We start from the raw sequence: 24,470 nt of genomic DNA, 5'->3' as shown, positions 1-24,470 counted from the left end.
AGCACTTTTCCTTTTGGTACTTTTAAGTATATTTTCATGCTAGCAGTTTTACCCAACAAACAAATTGGAATGCAGTACTTTTGCTTGTATAAGAGAGTGTTTCTACGCTGTAGTACCATTGTTTATACATGATCAAAACCACTGAATTTAGGATATAGGGACATTTAACGTAAAGATTTTAATTATAAACTGACCAAGATCCTCCAGTCTGAGCAGGCATGTCAGAGGCTGGTTCACTGTGTGGAGAAACAGAGTCATATTTGGAGAGAGAGAGAGAGACAGAGAGAGAGAGAAAGATGGAGTTCTTATAACTGACAGAATAACAATCACCTGATAAAAACTGTGTATGTGTGCGTGATCTGTAGTCGTGCCTGGATTGAGTTGGTATAAACAGTGCTGAGTCATGTGATGACTGCACACACACGCTTTTCTGATCTATCTTTGTAAAGACTGAAGATTTATTCAGTCACATCCTACTTCCCCAACACCAAATCCTAAAATTAACCCCACCTTCAACCCTCTCCTTAACTCCAAACTTACACCCAAAATAACCCACCCTGCCCTCAGCACAGACCTTAGTTTAATGTCTTGACCTTGATTTAAATCTAAATTCCAACAGTACCCCAAGATCAAACCCAGGGATGCTGCAAGATATTCTTCCTTAAAGCATCCCACTTCCCCAACACTGAACCTTAAAATCAACTCCAACATTAACCCTTTTCCTAACTCGACATTTAAAGATTCCCCCAAAATAAATCTGGGCTCTTGCCTGCTTTGACTGGTTGGTAATCCAGCACTTCCTCTGCCCCTAATCTGACTTTAATACTAGACCTCAACCTAACTATGTTTTCAATAGTAACCCCAGAATCATCAGTCCCATAATCCAGGTATAAACCAACATTAACTTTAAACAAAAGTCCTCTCAGTGGAGGTTTATATTTGTCCTTCACCGTACAGAGATTTGCAGCTAAACACACAGTACATCCTGAAGGCTAAACATTCCTCTCAGTCTCCACCTCTGTTTTAAATCCTGAGCAGATCAACAAGCAACCTACCCAACTCTCTACAATCCCTTATATTACACCACCAGCGGAGGTCTGAGTCATTATTGATGATTTTACCGTTGAGTGCAGGCAAAGGTACACTCAGTGGGGCGAAGTGCTCCTGCTCTGCTGGGCCAATGATAGAAAGAGAGAAAAAGGGACTCATTTAAGCTTGAGTCATCGCTCCCCACCGGGCTGGCGAGGAGGTGCGAGAAAAGTGGGTGTTCTCACTGGAGGAGTCTGTCTGACACACATGCATGTACTCTCATCTGCATGTGCTCACGCTGAAGATTCAAAACAATGGAAGCACGTATGGAAGTCACTGCGCAGGGGAGGGCGACGCAGAGACATTCCTGCGTGTCCAGCTGAGCGTGTGGGTTGTGGCAGCAGGGAGGGTCTTCAGGCCGGTGCAGCTGTCCCAGAAGAGCAACTGGTCAGCAGCGGGGTGTCGTGCTCTGCTCGGCCTGTGGCGGCTGCTGGAGCGTGTTGAAATCAACTGGAATGCGCTGGCAGAAACATTAGCTCAGAATGGGATCTGACATCTGTCTGTGTCCAGGGGACGTGTTGTCCAACGATCTGCTCTTACTGTCAGAGATCCTTTCCCCACTTCACAAGATAAAATCACATTTCTGCGAGTGCACACCGGGTTTGTTTCATGCCTGCATCCTAATTGCCGGTGATGACCGAAGGGAGCTGATCCACGTGCTGCTCTGATGCTGAGTGTGCACTGAAACAGTCGAGGAACAACCACTCCTGCCCTGATGCTGGGTTTCCATGGTGACACTGGAATCTGCCAGACAGTGATGTGTCTGCTAGGATGTGTGTGTGTGTGTGTGTGTGTGTGTGTGTGTGTGTGTGTGTGTGTGTGTGTGTGTGAGAGAGAGAGAGAGAGAGAGAGTGGAAATGGGGACAGATATTTGCTGAGGCCAAAGCCTGAGAGCAAAAAGATGAGAAAAGATGAGGGTTCGCAGAATTCATAGGAGGCCATGTTTAAGTGTGAGGAGCAGGCGGCGATGAGCGTCTAGAAGCATCTCCCACCTCCTCTCTCACAGACTCAGAACAGCCCGTCCTTTCCACCTCCTCTCTCACTTCTACCCTTCCTGTAACCATAGAGACCACCGTTGCCTGAAGAGAGGTTTTCTCCCAGACAGACGTGCTGGTGTCAAATGAGGATACTGGATGTGCGTGTGCACAAAGAAACACAGCTCGATTTACAGACACCCCCCTCCTGAGCAGCCTTTGTAAAAAGCTTCTTTCACTCGTGGACATGTATTGTACCTTCACACTGATGCAAAGAACAACAGGATGCGGACGCCAATCAAACTGCACGCTTGTCATAACAGGCTTCTTAAACAAGGAAGCTTTAATTTCACTTTGACCATCTGCAGCGTTATGCGAGGGGAACGCAGATTGCACACTGTATTCTGTATTGCTGTCAGGATCATTTTGTCTCTTTTAGCGGTTCTTTTCAGCTCGACTCATAAAGCAGCGTCCTACTCAGTAGGTGATTTGAGGCGAGATGCCCCCCCCGCCATCTACATCCTCTATTAGCAGAGAGACTGCAGGGGCAGAGAGGTTGTTCAGTTGTTACTCTGTCTGACTCATTGATCCTTTATCCGACTGACTAAAACAAGTTAGGATCTATGGCCTCGACCACGCTTCCTGAATATCAGTAGTCTGTGTTATGTATTGATAAATTCATGGTACTGTCTGTGATGCTGAAGAAGCAGATGGATTTGTAATGGCACCTTTTTATCTCAGCCCCCCCCTTCTGTCATCTTGGATATATAAAATTCTCTAAACTATTCCCTATATATGCTCACTTCTATACTACATTGTAGCCTTTCCTTTACAGATTTGTAAGATCTTCATGATCAAAGTGACAAATAACAGCGTATAGTCAGGGGAGAGCATCATGCAGACACACTCCTGCCTGTAGAAATATTTGCATGATCATTCAGTAGCGTCTGAGATGCTTTAAAAACACCCTCAGACGACCTCTGTATGGAAATATTGTAAGGGAGACATGACTGTAGGGTTAGGGCCATTCCCTGTCATCCCGTGGTCCATCTCATTTGTCTCTCCGTGTAGTGACATGTCCAGGGAGAACAGATCAGTCTTCCCACTCTCAGAGGCTCCATGTACTACATAAGGTCCCCGATCACTGAGGTCGAATCGGTAAATACCAGCGGTGAGACAATCGGTTCCCTTTACTGAACACAGTCTCTTCTGTGCAGCCTCGCTCTGTCGCTCCCTCCTCCAGCAGCTCTGGAGACCCATTCCCGATCACTGACTCATAAAAAAGAAATGCTTTTGACATTAACAGTTGCCACATAACACAAGCAATAAGGCGAGCTTCAGGCTGCAGAAGTGCAGCACGATTATCATCGAGATGGCACAGAGCAGCAGAAGTGAACTGACAAGGGTGATGGAAATGAGAAAACTGTCTTGAATGTGCTGCGCAGCCTGGAGGTTTGATAAATGCCTTTATCCTCAAATCCCCGACATGAACCACCATTTGTGCACTGAAGTTCAGTTATATAATGGCTCCAACAACATGACATGCCTGCTCGTTTAGTAATACCAACGGTGTCAGTAACTTGTACTGCAGCGCACAGGCTACTTTATAAGGAAGCCAAGCAGTGTGGCACATTGTAAGGGGTGCTTTGTGTATCTTCTAACGCGTGTGCTTTTTCACCAAACAGAGACAGATGAAACACTCGAGAGTACATGGTCAAGAATATTTAAGTAGCTCAGCAAAGGAAAATAACATCTCTTTGGCAGAAACAAGGAAAGCACTTTTGGCTGGACATGAAAACAATACTGGCAAATGTTCTGCTTCTAAACATGATCACTTCATACAAACACCCACTGAATTCATCTGTGTGTGCCCGGACGCTACGATTGACAGATTTCAGATTGGAGCTTGTAGCTAGATGCTAGCATAAAAAGCTGACTTTAGGAGTTGTATCAGGCATTGAACCCTGTCTACCAGCTTTCCTGGTATGTCCCCCCACCCCGTTTTAAGAAGGTACTACTAAAAATACGTCCTTCAACTTCCTCCTTATAATCTGTGGACCCTTTGACTTTTTTCTGCTAGATTCCTCCTACCGGTGTGAAAACTCACAGCTGAAGTCCAGTGTTGCATACTGATTCATAAGTTCTGCTTCAATAAATATGTGCAACTTCCTCTCAAATCAAGAACAGATGTGTTGAAACAGGCAAGCTATATAAAAAGCAACAAGGCATAAACATGAGAGAAGAAAGCAAAGTGCAAAGAGTAAAGATCAGATGTTAGCGCGGACATTTGTCAGGCTTCAGACTGCTTCTACGACCCTTCACTGAGCATTACCAGTCGAAAGGTATTTTTCACAAATATGCAGTGAGCTCTGATGAACAGTCATTGTCTGTCACACGAAACCCCCGCTGATGAGATACGTAGCTGTTGTTGATGTAACAGTGATAGTGATTCACGACTTGAAAACGTTGTGCTCCAGAGAGATTTTCTCTGCGCAGAACAGAGGTTTTCTGTCACTGTATTTACCACAGAAGACAAACGTCCTCCGGATCTCCAGCATGAATGTCGGGTTAAGTCATGGTTAACGGATAATGTGCAGGTATCTGAGGTCTGGGTATAGGAGGTTGGCTAGCAGGGCCAGGAGTCGGGGTCCATCTCTGAGACAGTGTCCTGGGTAGCGGATGAACTGGACCGCTTTATTCACAGAGTCCTCGAACTCAGCGTACTGCTTATTGCTGGGCATGGCCTCCAACATCCCCAGCGTCTGCATCCGCAGAAAAGATGACAAATGCAAGTTATTTTTAGAAGATAATTGCAGACTAGGAAATGAAATCACTATGTTTGCAGATTTTGTTACATACTTGCTGTGCTTTGGCAGAGAGCTCCAAGTCACTGGTGGGTTGGAGTCGAAGCTCGGTCTCTGATGGCACCTGGACTGACAGGAATGCTGCCAGGCTGCGTACCACCACCCTGAACCTGGGTTTTTAGCAACAGTGACAAATTAACATTCCACTCTATCTGGCATTCAAGTTTTTAATCAGCTATTAAAATGCATGTGGGCGTACCTGTTAGAAACAGGGGACCTCTTGCCCAGGCCTATAGCTCCTAACAGCCCAGAGTTGAGTCTTTCTTCTCCCAGCTGAAGCAGCCTGGTTTGCATCCTCATCAGACCCATGACGACTCCCGACACCTCGGTCTGGCCTGACTGCGGCTGCAGCTGCTCCGCTGACAGATTCAGAGCTTTGTGCCACCAAAGAAACAGCTTGGCTTCATCATCTGGAGTGCTGGACACAAAAAACACATCATAGCACGCATCACACACTCAGAGCGCACGCGCCGATATGCTAAATTGACTCTTAAAAGCCATAAGAGGCTTTTGAAAGTGAGAGACTGAGGGGTCAAACCTGGGGAAGACCTGATTGGTCCATGTGTTGATCAGAGCCAGAGTCCTCCTCTCATTGGCTGCTGTGTATTCGGTGTTGAGCCGCTGCAGGATGAATGCATAGAGCGTCAGGAAGCTGCCTCCTGATTGGCTCTCAGAGAGGAAGTCATCCACTGTGAGCTCAGGCACCTGCAGCGATGCCAGCACAGGACCCCACCCTGCAGACCCCTCCTCAGCTGAAATGAAAAGACAGACAGTGGAAACAGGTGAATCCTTGATAGCACATTAAAGTAATGCCAGACTGAGTGCCAGAAAAACCCCACTGTGGTTACCATGGTTGAAGTATGCCGTAATGCATGCCTCCATGATGCGCGTCATGTGCCGCACTGATGCAAGACAGCGGGAGCAGGCCGTGAGAAGAGGCAGAATAGGAAAGCCCCTCCCCTTCCTGTCCAGCCAGGTAATGACATGAGCGGCGAGTGCCTCGCCTGTTGAGACACCCACTCCATTCAGCAAAGCCAGAGCGTCGCTGAACAGGCCGCAGAACGCCATGTGCCTCTGCTCCAAACCCGTCTCTGCAGATCAAAGAGGACACACAGTCGAGGTCATCGAAAGAATTTGTCACTGATGGTTGATAACGCTGTCGAGGAGGACGCTGAGGACGGCTCACCTGGTGGGTTGAATGTGACGATGCCCTCCAGAAGCGTCTCCAGCTGAGCCTCCAGGCTGCTGAGGCTGACGCTGCCTCCCTGCTCCAGAGTCACCAAAGACTGCACACACCAGCACACGTAGACTGCAGCCTTCAGCGTCTCCTCCTGACAGACACAAAGTGTGGTGGAAATTCTGGTGAGCTGAAGGAAGGAGTTCACCAGGAGACTTCAGATGTCTTACGCAGAAGTTTTTATTGCAGGCTTGATGCATCAAGGAGAAGCTGATGAGCAACACAATGTCCACAAGTGAACCAGGGTAGTGCCACAGAAGACGTCCTTTCCAATGGGGTGTACTAATACCCTCAGTGTCACATGTTTTCCTTTCTACTCCTTCAACTATTCCCTATTACTGATATTCTATACCTACCGTCTACATTTGTGGTACTCTAGTGGATAGTCAAAACCAAACTATAGCTCCTACTGTACTTATGCATGCCCTGACCTCCAACCCTCTAATTGAGGACACTTTGACCTATTCCTTATGAAAATGTGAACTTGAGCAATCCTCCTAGAATCGGTCTGGTCTATGTCTGTACAGTTTATCTATAAGACCTTGGCTACCTCCGTACTGAGAACAGGGGGAGAGGTTACCTATCTGCTGTCTGCTAGAATGGTCTCTAAATATTATGTTAATGCGTCTCTGTCCGAGGTCTCTGTGCTGTCCAACCCTGAGACCTTTGGGTGCCTAACTGTACAGAAGGCCTGTAAAGTAACAGAGATTACAGGTTTGTTTGGATTAACGCTATGCAGAAATACAAACCCCACTCTAAACCAGTTGGGACACTGTGCAAAACATGAATAAAAACAGAATGCAGCCATTTGCACGTGAACTGTGTTAATCGACAACGGTCTTACGAAGTGTTCCTGAGCTCATGCAGTAATCTCCTTTATCCAATCATGTGTTCACAAAGTGGTGAGCCTCTCTCCATCCTCACTTGTGAACGACTGAGCCTTTCCAGGATGCTCCTTTCATACCCAATCATGATAGCATCACCTGTTACCAATCAACCTGTTTACCTGTGGAACGTTCCAAACAGGTGTTTTTGGAGCATTCCACATCTTTCCCACTCTTTTGTTGCTCCTGTCCCAACCAAACGTGTTGCTGCATCAAATTCAGAATAAGCAGATATTTCCAAAAAACAATGAAGCTGATGAGGTCAAACATTAAATTAACATCAGCAAATCATCACATTCTGTTTTATTTATGTTTTACACAGCGTCACACTTTTTTCTGGAATTGGGTTGTAGACATATGAATAAATTCATAACTTTGTCATTTATTATATATTGTACACATTATAAAAGATATTCCCAGACACAGAGGCAGAGTATGTTTCCCCAAATTAAGAGCCTGTGTCCCCTAAAAGAGCTAAGAGTCAAACCACTATTTAGACATTATATTACAAATACAATTTAGTTACTGGGTTATATGCAGTAAATCTAATGCAAAAAGAAGAATAAATGACTGCCAAACCTCACCTAAAGGTGAAAGCTAACTCTTCTTATATTTACACTCATTTCATGTTGGTATGAATGTCATTTCAACAGCTTTTCATGCATATTTTTGCTCTAATTAGTAGTACCCATGTTTGACAGCAAGGCTGGTTTTTAGGAATATAATTGGTCAAATTAAAGTGAAAATGCATTGCTGAATGTGAAGAGCGGTCCTGTGCACAGAGTAGCTTGGAAGTGTTCTGCCACAATCTGTCTACTTTGGAACATTATCCTGTAGTGTATAACAGCGACTCTGAGGCTTTAAGTATTTAAGTGTTACGTTTCTGTAATTTGGCTGAGTGGTACAGCGCTGGCAGAGAAACTGAATTGTTTAAGTCTAAATTTAATGCGGATGTTCCAGGCCTCCCACCTTCACACAAGATGTACCCGCCTGGGGCAGTGTGCATGCAGATATATGAGAAAAATGAGTTCTTATGTTCTCTAACATTAGGGCTCCTCTGTATAATACAGCTGTTCATCGACAGTCATATCATATCAGCATTGACCTTATAAGTTGAAAATTCAGCTGTGGGCGGCTTAAGAATATTTCTTTATCTATTTATGGAGTTATGAATGAATGTAGTGGCCAATTTATGAAAAAGCCTGATGTACTGAATTGAAATGAATTAATCAGTGGGTACGTTCTCTGATACATTTCAGGGCTTGAAACCTAAAGCTGGAGTAATTTGTTGAAATTCTCTTTACATCCCAACAGCAATCGACAAATCAAATGCTCTGACACAAAAGGGTATCTGTGGCTGTTGCAGGCCTGTAATAAGCCCATCCAGTGGCCTCCCTGTCTGTCGACCTAAGTCCTGGCCTACCTGCAGGCACTCATTGCACATGACCAGAGTCATATTGGAAAGCTACAGGCACCTAGTCACACAAGAACAGCAGAGGAAGTGCAGCCAAATTTCCCAATGCTAACATGCTGGCTTGACAGCTGTGAGCACTAACAATAGCCACATTCATTGTTTACATTCATGATGATGATGTTAGCCGTTTTCTTACATGTGACTGAGACGTGAGGCAGTTGGATACGGTTAGCGATGACAGTGACAATGATGTGATCCAGTACACACCCCTGAACCGACACACTCTGGTTCAGCAGCTAACACAATCACACAAAGCACAAACCCACAGCAGCAACTGTCAGGCCGTTAACTACTCCAGCTTTAGTGTGCTGTAGCTATAACTCAAACTAGACCTTCAGAGGCTCACGATGCATTAATAAATCTGTGATTTGACTTGTAAAACAAACAGTGCTGTGCTGTCTCACCCTGTGTGGAACTTCATTAGGGCGGGGGTGGAGCCCAGCAGCACTACGCAGGGATTTCAGCAGCAGCTGAGGTGCCGAATCACCGGTGAGCAGCAAGGAGGGAGGGTAGTGGGTGCTGACATATCCCAGAATGCCCTGGTATGAGGACAGGTCCAGTTGGTGCCAGGGAAGAGAGGTGGACTGGACCAATAGACTAAACAGAGGGGAGTCCTGGATGTTGAAGAGAAAAATAAGGATGAAGAGGAGGGAAGAAGTCTGACCCCGATGTGAAACCACCATATTCTAGACTCACCTGCTGACTCAGGATTTGTTCCTCCTTCGCCAGAAAAACTAGCATGTACAGCAGATAGACTAACATGGTGTGCGACTCCTTCTGAGAGTCCGGTAGAGCTGGATATGCTGCTGAGGTGGGGGGTGTTTGCAAGTGGTCACTTAGGACGCTGAGCCAGTTAACGTCACATAAGACCTCTCCCAGAAAGAGGAAGCAACTCTTGGGACTTCCTCTCTCCACCTGCAGGCAAAGGAAGGCGAGAAAAACAAAAATCCTCTCTGTCAAGCCTGAACAGACTGATTATTTATGACTTTGGATTATGTGTTTGACATTTATAGCTGAATTGATAATCCAGTTATCTTGAATGTAATCAGGAGATCCAAACTATAAACCAATGGACAAAATGGATGACATCTTTGTTTGAATAATGAAGCAGCTTCTCGTGACCTCCTCCTGCTTACTTCTCTCCCATTTCATGGTACACTTTACCGTTCATGGGTGAACAAATATGATTATCATCTGCTGGGATTTGATTTTTGTTTTAATGACTTTATATTTTTTTATCTGTGCAGATTCTGCATTGTAGCCTCTATAGATCCACGAGGGTCTTGAGAGACTGCAGCTTGCTTTCAGAAGCAGGGTGTCAAGACTTTAATCACAGGAAGTTGGGCTAATAATAGGAGCTGGGGGGCAGGGACCCGGGACTCAAATTAAAATGCATGCATGTCTAGACCAGCGTGCAGTGTTGGGGGTCAGGGGTTAGGAGTCAAAGGGGAGACTGTCTCACATTGAAGAGCTGCTCCATTAGCTGAGTGTCAGGGTGCAGGTGTCTCCAGGGCAGGCTGCGGAGGTGTGTGTGGTACAGGTAGAGAAGGTACTCAGGCGTCCGGGGAGAGGTGCAGCTCTTGCAGTACTGCATCGCACACAGCCACAGTGCACCTCTCTGGCCGGGCAGCAGACGGTCTGCAACACACATGCAAATTTATAAATAACTTAGACAAAGAGTGGCAGCACTTAAACGCTGACTCATGTGTGATGACTGCTGGGAAGCCACCTCTGAATTTGTGATGCAGTGTGTCAGTGAGTTGAGAGTACAGGCCAACCAGACATCCTGCCACACTGGCATCTGTCTCCAGCCAGGGGTAACACTTGACGCTGCTGAGACAAAGAGACAATGATGTTGACTTTGTTTCATTTTCTTTATCCAGGAAAACACCAAACTGCTCTCTTCTTGTATCCGCCAGGAGTCACAGAACAAACCTCTGGCCACATGAGAGACTTCATTGTGATGCGGTTGACTTATTACACAGAACTAAACATCTAAAGCTTTTTTTCTGTCTGAGCAGTGTTGTATTTGTGGTTTGCTCCATGTAACGTATAGTGTGCTTCACAGACTTAAAATTCCCACTTTTTGTTCAGTTAGGGAATACAACAACTACAACACCTTAAGCATCTGCTATCCACCTTCAAAAGAAGCAGAGATTACATCTGACAAAGAACTTGTGGGATGTGAATATTTTTGATCTGCTGCCTCTCTGACAACAGTCAGTTTTATCTAAAACCAGTGAGTGCTTGCTTGCTTACCCGCCATCATCGGTGTCCAGAGGAAAGATCCAAGGCTTAAATAACTTCACAATCTTACTGTGGAGGTCCTGCAGAGCTGTGAGATACATACAAGATACGTGTCACTTTCATATCTACAAAGCATATGAACAAATCAGTGTTATTTCCCTCTGACATTTGGCAGTTACCTTTCATTATTTTGCTGCTGCCCACTGACTCTCTGGCACAGCTGCTGAGCTGCACGTTGATGAGACAGCCAATCAAATGATCCCAGAGGGAAACCACCTCACTGATGTAGGGAGCCCAGGCTGGGTAGAGGCCAAAGCTGCGCACTTCTGGCTTGCTGAGACGACTCCGCAGGAAGTAATCACTCAGCCAACTGACGGTCTCATCCACCTGTTAGGTGGATTAGTAATGAATGTTTACACATCATACAATTTAATGAGATGGACAGAGTGACATGTTAGCTATTATCAGATGAGGTTTGAATGTATTAACACCAACATGAGTTACCTGCTGAGGGGAGAGGCTGATGGAGGATCTGTGGGGAGAAGCAGAGGGTCCGACAGCACGGCCGGAGACGTCAGTGGTGCTGAGGGCTTGTTCGGCTTTGCTCTTGGCGTGGCGGATTGGAGGTAAGCAGCCCAGCACTCGTAGGGTCACCTTCCAGCACTCTGGACTCAGTAACTGGTTTGAGGAGCCTGATGATGTTAAGAAATAGCTTGTTGTTAAAGAAGTTGCAAATCAAACACTGAATAATATTCTTGAATTAAAGTACTATATCTGATCTTTGACAACTGATTTAGCATTCGTTCCTTCATTTGGAATCATTTTATCTCATGGGGCTGTGAACAATACACAAACACACACCCTACACGATTTTCAACTCATATCTGATTCAGCGCACTGATGAAATGATTTAGTTTTGTTAATTAATTAATTCCATCTTTTGCTGGTGGGAAGACGAGTAGGACGAATTCTTTCAGAAGCATAAATGTGTTTTGATGAATCACAAGAGGATTTTTTAAAGGAGCCCTTGCTCCTCAGTGAATTACACACCTCAGCTTCATTTATATAGCACCTTTCATACAAACATGAAGTCCAATGTGCTTCACAGAACAACATTAAAACAACAAAAAAGTAAAAACAAAACTAGACAAGAATGAACAGAATTTTGCAAGACTAAAAATGACAAATATACGTGTAGCATAGAGAAAAAATGAAAATTATGACTCAGGTTGTCGCTTAAAGAGTTAACAATTCTATGAATCATCAAAGTCTGTTGGACAGACTTTGTACACAGACACACACACTTACTGGTCATGAGCAGCCTCAGGCAGTCACTGTAGTGATCAGGGAAATGGTGGCGTAAAAGCCAGGTCCAGTGTTTGGTGAAGAGGTGGAACGGCATGAGAAGTTCAGGCTCAGGGTCTCGGCCGCAGACGCAGAGAGCTCCGTGGATCAGGTCCAGCAAACGGGTTCTCTCCGCAAACACGGGATGGGCTTCGTTCAACCACTGGGACAAATCAAACTACGGGGGGAGAGAAAAAAGTGGTTCCTGCAACTAGACCGTTTCATATTTCCTCAATGTGTTGCCACTTGTGTCGAGGCTAACCTTTGTCAATAGCATGAAAATGACATCAGCGCTGTCGAGGTGTAAGGATGTCACCACGTCCTGGTAGAGAAAGACGAGCTGACTGGGTGCTGCGTTGGGAGTGAAGAAGGGGGATATGAGTGGGCAAAGGCGCCTCTGCTCCAGGATGGTCTTCAGGACGCGACCACATTCCTCTGCATTGCCTTGAATAAACACCTGCACACAAATCAAAGTGGAATGAAAGAACGAACCTGGCACCTTTAACCAATCAACTATGTCCAACTGGTGACAGCTGTGTCCTCTTTAATCCCTGAGCAGCAGTGTTTCTGATGCAGGTAGGGTTAACAGAGGTGAGGGACTTACATGTATTTGGGCAGTCTAAATAAAGCTACGCAATGCTTGATATAAGTCTTGTACTGCTATGAGTGTGCGCGCACCTGTCCCAGAATCTCCACACACGAGGAGAGGTACTGACGTGTTGGGGGATGTCGCAATGTGTCTTCACACACATAGGAGACCACCTGGTAGAAGGCAGACACGCCAACATGCTGCACTGCTGGTGACTTCTGCGCCTTGTAGGTATTCACCAGAGCCCTGAGCACGTAAAAACATCCACATATGAGTCAAAACATCCCTTTCTTAATCATTCCTTTTGCTCCCAAATGCATTTGCACTTTATCTACTGTGATGTAGATCATGTTTTTTTTCTTTTGGCAGCGTAATCTGTTAATACTGACGTGATAAAGTTCTCAGTGTGGACAGCAGCCTGGGCCAGGCTTTGAGGAGGAGGAGCCATGGAGTCAGTTTGAAGCTTCTTGATGTCCCTGCGCAATGACGTTATCTGAGTCTGCACGGCCTCCTGTCTCTGGACACGCTCACACTACACAGTGAAGGAGACCACACACAAACATATTAATAGATGATGCAAAGACATTCGAAAATGTACAAAAATGTTTGCTATTATGCGGTTTTGCTGGTCGTACTGTGACAGTGATGTTGGCCGGTCCCTGGCACGGCTGCCCTCCCTTCCCTTTACACTCCAAGGCCATGGTGACTTGCTCTGGTTGGTTCTTGTACAGCAGAGGAAGGCTCTCCAGCAGCTCCTGTTCCATCGCCACCTGCTGGGCTTCGCGTGCCACTGCAACCCTGATACCAAGTATTTCGTAATCAGCGTGCGAGTACAAATAAGCGTGTGCGTTTCTGTGTATGCTGATGACCTGGGAATGTTTTAGTCTTTGTATGATCCTCAGGTACCTGGCCTGGTCCTGCAGGATGCTGAGGTCCTGCTGCACCAGTTCAGCAGCTGCTTTAGAGTCAGTGAGACAGGTAGGGGGGACTTCAGCTACTGGAGCCTTCTGCTTCTGCAGCTTTGGAGCTGGATGGGGAACTGGATGCTTCTGCAGGTTGGACAGGATTCGCTCCCGCGCTGCACACAGAAACACACAAAGCGTAACTTTTACGGGTGGAAAAAAATCTAAATTGTCATGCAAACAGGATGAAATGGTGGTAAAATCACTTTTTGTTGATGTAATACAACAAATACAACATGTATTTACAGTATTTTAACTATTGTTAGATTGATCAGACATTTACCACTGCATTGACATGTAACCTTTACATTATCTTTTGGATCTAGTATCAGTTTTGGCTCTGTACCATCGGTGAGGCTGGTGTAGTCAGTGAAGCCGGGGTTTTGGGCCTGCAAGAAGGTTGACTCGCTCTGCACCTTTTCCCACAGAGACAGAACCTCTCTCTCATCATACTGCAGACGCTCCTGGTCCACATACTCCAGCCACAGTTCCTACAGCGAAATATGACAACACAAATTCAAATATGTGACATACATGAGGTAACACACCACAACAAAATTTGACTAACTGGCCATATGTTTTTATTCAGAAATGTAAACACGCATAAAGAAAAACCCACCTGCTGTCGCTGCATGACCTGTGCTAGTCTGTGTGGCTCATACTCGGGTGGAAGAGAGGGAAGGTATACTTCCTGCTTCTGCAGAGTCTCATCATCCAACCACACAGCAAATACGCCAAACAACCTGTAGACAACCAATCAGCTGAGAATTGAGAGCCTGTTGAGACACTAAAGGCTGTTGTGTATTTGTGTACTCAGCATTAGTGACCTACCTGACCAGCTCTGCGTGTAGCTGAGGAGAAGTGAGGTAAGGAGGACGGGGATTGTCTGGGCTTTCGTCGCCCTGGCTGTCTGATGAAGGTGTGTGGGGTGGGGGCACCCTGAGGGCTTGGCTGGCAGCATGGTGGAAGTCAGACACTTCCTGTATTCTCTGTCTCAGGTCTCTGAGTAAGGTAGCCTGAGAGGAAGTCTGGAAGAACCTTCGGCCGATGCATCCACCTGCAGCCAGCCTGGTGGACAACACAAAAAAGAGACATGGCACCTTCACATGGGCTCTGCCTATTTCCTGGTTTCTCTGGCTAGGGATAGTAATGAGTGTGTGCATCGTACCCATACTCAGGTCCTGGCTGTCTGAGGTAGAGCTGTAGGAACTTCTGCCAGACCAGGGGGAGGAGGGGGTGGTCAGGAGGCGTGGCTAAAGCCTGACACGCCCAGCGGTACACCTGCAGCCGCTGCAGAGATGGTGCCACTGGCAACTTCAGCCTCTGTTGTGCCTTCTGGCTCAGACAAAGACACACTGTTATGATCATCTACATACAGCACTTAGCATTATGAATCAGACTACTTAACACTCATGCCACTGCTCTTTAATTTTGAAAGTACTCAGTTATGCAACATTTTGTCCTCCACTTTGTCTTGTTTTGTGAAATATCTTGCAAATTCTCAGAGCCAATTACAGTGAAGACTTGCTACAACAGCAATCCTGATACTTCAACCTCTACAAATGTTTTGTGTACGTGTCTGGATACCTTTAAGGCTTGTTCTGGGGAAATGTTGGGCTCTGACAAGAGCTCATTTTCAACACAGCGTCTCAGCTGAGAATCGTCCTCAAACACACCCTCCATATTCAGCACCAGCCAAGCGAACCAAACCTACACAAACACAAACAACAGGTCTGTCAGCACTGAGAACTTTACTAATATGACCAACAGTACTGTTGGTGCTTTGGGGACCCTCACCTCCGCACTCAGGGATTGGCCCTCTATGAACGAGGGTGTGGCATTTCCAGCGATCCAGCCAACCAGAGAGGAGAGCAGACCCCGATCTCCGTGGTAACCCAAGGCATTCTGCATGAGGTATGAAAATGGAAAAATGTACAATGCCAGTGTGCTTGTTCAGCTCCCTGAAGGTTTCCTTATGAAATCATTTCACAAGTGACTCAAAGTTGGTTTGAAAATATAATCACTAATGATACCAGATCAATTTTATCACAGCGTGAATGAAAACGACGGAAAAACTAAATGGGTTAAAGGGGACTGTTTCTTTTCCTCATCACCAAGCTTTTTCTCTTACTGTAATGTGCAACCCATTAAATGTTTAAGTAATATTTATCTTGTTATCTACTGAAGGCGGTTTGCAGTGCTAAACTCAGTATCTGCACCTGTGAGATCTACTGTGTACAAGTCCCTGAATAATACAAAACTCGAACACAACTGAGTACATACCTTATGCTGCTGGTACAGAAGCTTCTGCACGCATTCCTCCTGATGGAGTGTGAATGCAGCACAGCAGATCTGATCCATGAGGAACAGGACTGTTTTGTCTCGGTACCACAGATTCTGCTGAGTCAAAATCCCCACCCAAAACTCCAGCACTGCTGCAGCACCGACACGGCTGGGCTGTGAACTCTCCACCACATGACTCTGGAAGATAAAACCCCTTCATTTATACATTATATACATACATTTATACCAGCACCATGCAGACTATTTTGTGCACAATGTACCAAAGTAAAATTCCCTTTGACCAGTGGCTTACAACATTACTGACACCTACATACATACACAATTTTCTTGTGTTGGATGAAGACCTGAACTACATCTTTATGAAAAAAGCATGTTGTGACGAACCTGAATGACGCTGTTCAGCAGTCGGACATTGTCTCCATAGGTGGTTCCAGTGAGTAGCGGTGCTACCCGGTGAGTGACCTGCTGCGTCACACCCTGAGGACAAACGCTGTCGTACTGCAGGAACAGCTGGATGCAACTCACAAACCTGGTGTAAAACAGAAGGGCAACAGTTAGAGTAGCTGCTATAATACATGTCTTACTTTCTGGTCTTTTACAGGCTGTGTGTGAAGGCTGTATCTTTCTTACTGAGAGTTATTGAGCAGGTAGAAGCTGAGGGGGTAGGTCGGGGGGAGGATGTTGTCCAGAAGATGCACAGCAGCTCTCAGGTGGCGAGACTGAATCAGATTCTTCAACAGCCCGACTCCATCAGTGCAAAAGTGTTCCAGGCTAGAAAAACACAGAGAGAAAATCCACTGGAGATAATTCAAATCTTATGTATAAATCAACCGTAAGCATTTGACATGACGTGACTGGTGACAAACCTATGTCCCACTGTTGTCATGGCAATGGACAGGTAGCATCCAATGGGGATGCCTGCTTTTACGGCCCTGATGACAGAGTGCATGCTGGGAGCGTGTGTGAGCTCTGGAGGTGGGTTGGACGTCAAAGCAGGGACCGACCAGGCTCCTTTAGGGTTCTGGGCATTGCCGTGGAGCTTCAGCCTGAGCAGCAGCTGCCATGCCCACTGACTAAAAGATGCTTCAGGAGACACGCCCAAACGAAGGACACTGGCAAGGTAAGACACCTGAAGGGAGGAGGTCAGAGAGAGGAAGTGGGAAAACGTGCAGAGCAACGTCTGAAGCAGTGATGAAGCCTCTGCGGCTCAGAGTGTGAGTGTCACCTGTTTGATTCCCTCTGATATGAGGCCACTGTACGGTTTGTCAGTCAGGTACTTCTGATAGGCTTCAGCCACCAGGAGAGCCACTTCACTGTGGAGAGATGAGGACAGGGCCAAGGAGCCATCCTGCAAGAGGAAACGGGTTTATACCTGTGCTTAAGACATCTGGACACGTCATTACATCGTTACAGTCTCTAAAATTAGGTCATTTTTCTCAAGTGCTGATCTACAAAGAGTTATACATGCTTTTATCTATCTTGATCTCAACTTGATTATTGCAGTGCATCATATTTGGGTATCAGCCAGGGCTCCCTCCACTGTGTCCAGCTGGTACAAAATACTGCTGCTTGGCTCAATAAATCTAAATACATCTTTGATTTAATGACCTGGTACGTGTCCTCTCGATCATTGAGATCTGTGGATGGAGCCCTGCTGGCTACTTCCAGGTCACAGTGTGTGACAAAGACTGATCGGGCTTTTGCTATTCCTTTGCACTCATGTCCTTTGGACTTATTCTCATCTTATCTGCCTTGTTTGGTTTAATTTCCTTTTGTAAAGCACTTTGTAACACTGTTAATAAAAGTGCTATACAAATTAAGTTTATTATTATTGTTATTTTCAATGCATGAATGACTACCTCTGTGTAACCCCAGTTCAGACCCTCCAGTATGACACAAGCCAGCCGGTTCTCCACAGCAGACAGGGGATGCTGGAGCAGCCAGGCTCCGATCACACATATCTCCTCTGGCCGTGGCCGCCACAGACTCAGAGGCAGCTCTTTGCACAAGTACAGAGCCACCTAAAACACACATGCGTACAAACGTTCACACAACCGTAAGATATCATTAGAATCTGGTGTTTTCTTCTCAATGTAGGTGCACCTAAAACCTTAAAGCCTTAACAGAATATCAATACCAACCATTCCTACAGTTTGTATGGTCTCTCTCAGTTTCTCCAGGAGCACAGAGATAACGTAGGGATGAATTGCTGCTATGGCAGCCAGCAACTCCCTCCCCACTTTGGAGTAAGTTTCTCTGGTTGACACACTCACATAAGACACCTGCACCAAAAATAAGAAAAGAGGGTGATGCTGTATGCTTACGAACCAAGGGAAATATATATATCCTTGGAACTTGGTTTTCTCTAAGCCGCATTCCTTTACATTTTCATATTGATTGCCATAGGTAGCCTGTATCTGAACAATACAGTAGCATTGTTTGACATCTAACTTACTCCAGATCTTTATTTCATACTTGCCTCCTTCAGTGTTTTCCCACTGCCTCTCCTTGACATACCTGGTAAATCAGCAGAGTTATGGTTGTGATGAATGCGGGGTCGGAGTGCTGAGTCGGTGTGGCCATGTGTGCCAGTGCCGTGAGGAGGGAGATGCCATCAGAGCTGTTCACTTCACACAGCCAGTGCTCAAACTTCTCCTGGTGCTCCAGGTCTGTAAAAGACATAAAATTAAATATAGAGGAATCAGAGCACTGTGGGACAGTGAAACTGTGGGGTCACATCTGAGCATTACTACAATGTCCATGCTAGCTACATGTGTACACTTGTACCTCTAAGAGCCCGAATGCAGGAGTGTGTGTCACGAGCAGGGCCGGGGGTATCCAGTCCTGCGGTCTCTGTGCACTGCATAACATAAAGGACCCTCCACAGCATAGAACTGGACAAAGTCCCATATGGCATCTCAGACATAAACAACCAGATGCCCAACCTGTGAGAGACGATCACAGAAAATAAACGCGAAGCCCTCGAAGTGCACAACTTCCAGTTACAAGTGAAACCTGAAGCCAATTCCTCACCTTTTGTTCCTGAGTACATGCAAAACAGCTCTGAGGAAGAGATGGTCGTATTCCAGCTGTAGTTTCTCCAAAGACAGCGAGTGTGAGCTGGATCCACCAGAACCAGTTAAACTAACATACTGGGCCCAGTGATCACTGACATAACACACTGTCATTCTGAGGGAAAAAGGAGAAACATTATGAATATCTAATGTTATATACTGTATATATGCATAGTTTTTGTGTGCTGATTGGAGTACTGACCGGATGATGTGTCCTATTCGTTTAACTAGCTGTCTGTATCGTGCCCTGTTGTAGGTTTGTAGCCCAAGAGCGAGGATTTCGATCAGCGAGGAAGCAAAGCCAAAAACACGCATCATCTTCTGACTGGAACTAGCCTGCGGTTCATACACACCTGGAAGGAAAGTGGTGTGTCAGTTCAGACAGTGAGTGATACAAGCCGACAGACAGACAGACAGACAGACAGACAGACAGACAGACAGACAGACAGACAGACAGACAGACAGACAGACAGACAGACAGACAGACAGACAGCTTTACCCTGCTTGCTCATCCCCAGCATGTATGAATAGAGCTGCTGGAACGGGAACTGGGTGAGAAGAGAGATCAGATCCTCCTCACAGAGCAACAGCCAGCTGCTGTCTGGGTCCTCATCCTAAACTCAGAGAAGCAGAGGGTAATGCAGTCAGAGGCTAAATGACCACATACTGCACGTCTCTAAGAATACAAATCATGACAGGCTCCGTTTTACACTTGTTTACAGCTTTTTGAGGCAAATTGGAGGCTGTATCAAAAAGAGAAAAACAGAAAAAATGTCAAAGTTTAAAAAAATATTACACACAGTAATACTTAAAATGTGACTGTTTGGCAAAATAATTTCTTAAAGGTTCTCAAAACAAAAGTGGTTCCTAAGCAACATCTTAGTACTGACAGCAGTCGTGTTTTTAAGCCAGCAGACCTGATATTTAAACGGGCATAGGTGTTCATTTGGCACCTTTTAACAACAGCTTTGAATGTGACTCAGCAGTCTGGAACAAAGACCAGAACATTCTGTTTTACAAATGCATCATCTGCAATCCTCAGCGACACATCACATTTTCTAGAGAGCATCACAGTCAGTGACACAAGACAGACACTGTTTTTACCAGGAAAAATAAAATAAACTGTATTAGAAATAAAGTTTGCTACTTATTTTCCAAGCAAAAAGATTTGCTTTTTATTTTCACTTGCAGCTTTTATTCATCCATCCCATACACACACCTGACATTGTCCCACATAACTTAGCCCCATTTTTAGATATTGCCCCCGCTACACATACCTCCTCTCCCCCTTCATCCACCAGTGTCCAGTTTCCAGACTCTGGCTCAGAAGCTGCTGAGCCCTGGCTCTCACATGGCTTCATATGTCCCAGAAACTCTGCACGGTGTCTGAGTCAAAACACAGAAGCCACTAGTTATAGATGTGAGGTTGTCAGACGATGAAAGGATGACCTGGATTGTCACAGTTAACAGCTGGTGGTTTAGAAAGAGCAGTCTCCAAAGGGGCTCCTGTATTTACCTGGCGGGTGACATTAGGATGGCCAGAGCTTGCATAAAGTGCTGCACTCCACAGGTGTTCCCACAAACCTGGATCTGAGGCAGAAATCGGGAAGAAGCTCCTGTCAGTATGTTCAACCACTCACAAAAATAAAAAACATGTCCCTAACTAACCTGAAGGAAGGGTGCAGCCCACTTGCCAACCCCAGCAGGACAGCACAGAAGATGGCACAGCAGGTACAGATGCTCTCCTGACCCTCCAACATGCAGCAGGACTGCCACCTGGAGAGTGAACCCAAGCCACGTGAGGAAGCACAACAACAAAATACCTCGACCAGAACATGGAATAAGAAAAGCAGTGCAGTGTTTGTGGATACCAATCTGTCCAGCCAGTGATGGATGTCTGTTTGAAACTGCGTGTCATCCAGGACTCTACGTGTGAAGCTGAACAGGACGCTGATGGCCTCTTTCAAGGGCTGGAGAGAACAAGGCTGTGTTTGGCTGCCAGAGCAGTCTGATAACAAACACGCAAACACAAAACTGATGTAAGGTATGTACTTGATATTAGTATTATGCCTGAGAGGCACGTTTATAAGAGACATGTTATGGCCACTTCAAGACAAGTAGAATTTTGAAGTTTCTCACCTTTTAGTAGACGATGCAGGTATGATTCCACCTGGAGGCGTGACAGCAGAGCAGTGTACGCATGTAGCGTCACCTTCTGATGGAGCAGCTCACTGCGAGCTTCGAACAGTCTCCTCAGCTCAGCCAGAACACTCTGACTGAACTCTGCTTGTTGGAAGCGGTGGTACCCACACACCTTTGACTGATCTGCACACACACCCTGTAGGGAAGAAATTACATTTACAGCAGATGACCATTAGTTCATAGTTTTCTCTATACACTAACTTTCTGCTTTTGTTTTTTTACCCACACACCTGAAGTGTAAGCTGTTCATCTCTGAAGCTCCAGAGGCGATTCTGTGTGCTCTTGCAGTCAGAGGACTGAGTATGTAGCTGTGTGTGTGACTGGGTCAGCTGTCTACGACAGCGCCAGTAGCTCTGCAGCAGTTCAGTCAGTTCGTGGTTCTCCTGCCGGGCTAGAGCACAAAACTGGGCTGCACACACTTCAACACCCTCTAACCAAGCTCGCAAACCTCCCCCTGGCTCCCAGACACTCAGCTGCTCCGGTGAGAACGGCTGCAGGAGAAAAACATGAAGTGAGAGAGGCTATCTCACATGTTAATGTATGTGTACACGTAAGAACCCAGTGAATGCAGTCACTAACCACTAATAGTGTGGATACTGTGACCTAACAGGTTCATAAATAGAGTATATATCATAAGAAATAGTTATTGTTCACTCAGCTAGAAGAGTCAAACAAGCTATAGCCACTTTACAAACAGAAAGCATAATTCAACCTATATCATCACAACACAATAACCATCAACATCCGTAACAGTTAGCTGCTCTCATGTTAAAGTTCAGCTTCTGGTATTGAATAAACCTCGAAAAACTGGCTCAAATGTACTCTGCACCTTTGCCTTCATTCAGAATGGGTGGACCTATGAACATGCAAATAGTCCCCGCCTCCATCTCCACCAACCCCTCAGCCGCTTGAGCATACCTGCTCACCTTTGACTCTGCTTATCAAACGCACAAACCTTTGCTTGCTTTCTGTTCTGCAAACTACGTGTTTGCAACATAACAGCAAGTGGTAATATAGAGGTAATTCAGTCATACATGTTTGAACCAGAAACTAACTCTGAAGAAGAGGAGGGAAATGCACAGGGTTGCATACAAGTCAAAGTATAAAATGTAACAGTAATACTATTGATAGCATAACAACATAACAGATAACATTCGGCGTGACTATGCCCACCCTGTACGATGACAGGATCGGTTCCATATGTGATGCATGAAACCCTGACTGTCTGAACCCGTGTTTATGGGACTGCCTCATTATTTCGCCTCTGAAATGTCTTTGTTTGTCTTGTTTGTTTATCTACTGTAATACATGCATGCTAACAAGATTAAAAACTTAATTTCATTAGACAGAGTCTTTAATATATTAGTGTTGCTTTTCAGTTGAATTGAAAACTCTGCTGAAATTATGAATTCATGTGCAATTATTTTACAAAACTAAAACTTACTATTTTTCATTTTTTCCAAAAACCCACAACTGTACTAAAACTGTAACTTAATGTTATTTCATGATTTATGAAATTACCTGAATTTCTGGAGCTGTCTTGGGTAATTCAGGGTAGAGTTTGTTCCTAGAAAGTTCAGCTACAGACTCAAGAGACTGCAGACTTGGAGGGGAAGATTCTTGCTCAGGGAGCGCCAATACTGCGGGTCCCTTTTCCCCATTTTTCACAGCTTCCTCACAGAGCTGTATCATGGGGCCCTCCTCAAGTGTTGGGAGAGAGGGGTACAGTGCAGGGGCACTTGGGGCATTTGGGATGTGAAACTGAGTTGAAACATAAGGCTGACTCCATGACTGTGTGTCTTTTCCCAACTCGGTTGTCTGTCCTGCAACTTCTGGCTCAGGCCCCTGGGCTGCCACTCCGACATCCTCCTCTTTTGAATCTGTCAGATGCACTTTGCCTTGTGATGACTTAGTTGGCACTGATGTGGGTAAAGTATGTGATGAGGAGGTCTGCTGTTTGTCAGAGGGCAGATCTGATGGCCGCGCTGTGGTCTCAGGGGGCAGATCTGATGGCCGTGCTGTGGTCTCAGGGGGCAGATCTGATGGCCGTGCTGTGGTCTCAGGGGGCAGATGTGATGGCTGTGCTGTGGTCTCAGGGGGCTGAACAGGGTCCTTCTGCTCCTCCTCTGGCTCCTGATACGGCAGACTGAGGGGGATGTCAGTGAAGTCAGAGGTGGAGGCCTCTTCACAGACGGCTGCAGGAGCAGTGGTTCTTCTTTCTTTTTCTTCCTCTGCCTCTTTCTGCTTCCTGACCAGCTGAAAAAACAAAACAGCAATCAGAGAAAAATAAATCCATTGCTAACAACTCAGCCTGTGACACAGTTTTCTACATGTGACACAGGGCGTGTGACTTAAGAGCAGACATCAGAAGACAGATCTGTCCTAACGGCCAGTACTTGTCGGACTGGGCCTCCCACTTGTGACCTCAAAAAGAAAGAGCAGAGGAAGGTGCAGAATGACTGTTAAAGATTAAACAGTTCAAGGACTCGGTTTAATCACCTGAGATTTTCCACTGCTTTTTGCCTTGATCTTCTTTGGTCTTACAGCCTCCATCTTTAGTGTCTACTCACACCAGCTTTTCGACAACTCAGATCACATGGACAAACTGCTGATAAAAGTGTCTCCTGGTGGAAACGATGCCGATAATCTGAAAGCAGTCGTCATACGTAAGCTAAACAGCAACCATGAGCTGGAATAGTTAGCGAAGTCTGTCCTGTGATAAACAGCTAACGTTAGTAGCTGCCTGTGTTGTCGAGATTAACACTTGTCACGGGTTGTAAACAAGGCATTCTTGTATGGCTGGGAAGTGGCTGGTGGAGTACAGCAAGGCGACAACTAGTATGTCTCTTCTCGACATAATATCCACAGAATGCATTCTCGGAAAACGAAACTAGTCTCCGTTTATGAAACTCCACTTAACGTTAGCAACATAACTGAAGACGCTCTATAGAGGCTAAGCTAAGCTAACGCGAACCAGCTAGCTTGTTAGCTTGTTTTTCTCCTTCGTACGTTATTAACCAGCGGTGAATACTTTTCAGTATTGTTGCTGAAATGATCAAAATAAGGTTTCAACACGCTGAAGCAAGTGACATGAGGTGGAAGCCCTTCCGCTGGTCAGCTGTCATTTGTTTTGTTTGCTCCAGGAACTCAGCAATCGCAATCTTTGATCACGTGACTACTCCACCTCTCTACGGAAAGCCAGAGAGCCCAAACTATATCGGTTATA

At 45.7% G+C, this 24,470-nt stretch overlaps 1 protein-coding gene across 2 annotated transcripts; it reads right to left on the bottom strand.

Moving 5' to 3' along the window:
• Positions 1-3,770: 3,770 nt before the first annotated feature.
• On the bottom strand, positions 3,771-24,436 carry epg5 (ectopic P-granules autophagy protein 5 homolog (C. elegans)). Of its 2 annotated transcripts, none has more exons than XM_070964277.1 (45): positions 23,744-24,436; positions 22,766-23,500; positions 21,475-21,735; positions 21,182-21,380; positions 20,914-21,050; positions 20,711-20,818; positions 20,559-20,632; positions 20,320-20,428; positions 19,542-19,656; positions 19,245-19,395; positions 19,002-19,157; positions 18,756-18,913; positions 18,486-18,637; positions 18,110-18,250; positions 17,828-17,989; positions 17,194-17,316; positions 16,835-17,097; positions 16,599-16,739; positions 16,353-16,497; positions 15,948-16,145; positions 15,462-15,569; positions 15,252-15,374; positions 14,833-14,999; positions 14,496-14,732; positions 14,284-14,407; positions 14,011-14,155; positions 13,609-13,780; positions 13,338-13,500; positions 13,092-13,234; positions 12,792-12,948; positions 12,376-12,570; positions 12,078-12,291; positions 11,274-11,461; positions 10,949-11,156; positions 10,782-10,857; positions 10,252-10,355; positions 9,985-10,160; positions 9,219-9,437; positions 8,927-9,136; positions 6,114-6,258; positions 5,776-6,018; positions 5,466-5,679; positions 5,127-5,345; positions 4,923-5,037; positions 3,771-4,825 (listed from the first exon to the last, which is right to left on the bottom strand). In XM_070964277.1, the coding sequence occupies exons 1-45, from the start codon at positions 23,795-23,797 to the stop codon at positions 4,643-4,645; spliced, it is 7,830 nt and encodes a 2,609-aa protein (XP_070820378.1). In that variant the 5' UTR covers positions 23,798-24,436; the 3' UTR covers positions 3,771-4,642. The 2 variants fall into 2 exon arrangements, with proteins under 2 accessions (XP_070820378.1, XP_070820379.1); XM_070964278.1 differs by having other exon boundaries at positions 10,252-10,352.
• Positions 24,437-24,470: the final 34 nt, after the last annotated feature.

The sequence above is a fragment of the Chaetodon trifascialis genome, chromosome 6, assembly GCF_039877785.1.
Source record: "Chaetodon trifascialis isolate fChaTrf1 chromosome 6, fChaTrf1.hap1, whole genome shotgun sequence".
In the NCBI taxonomy this organism is placed as follows: domain Eukaryota; kingdom Metazoa; phylum Chordata; class Actinopteri; order Chaetodontiformes; family Chaetodontidae; genus Chaetodon; species Chaetodon trifascialis.
This window is presented reverse-complemented; position numbering and strand designations above follow the sequence as displayed.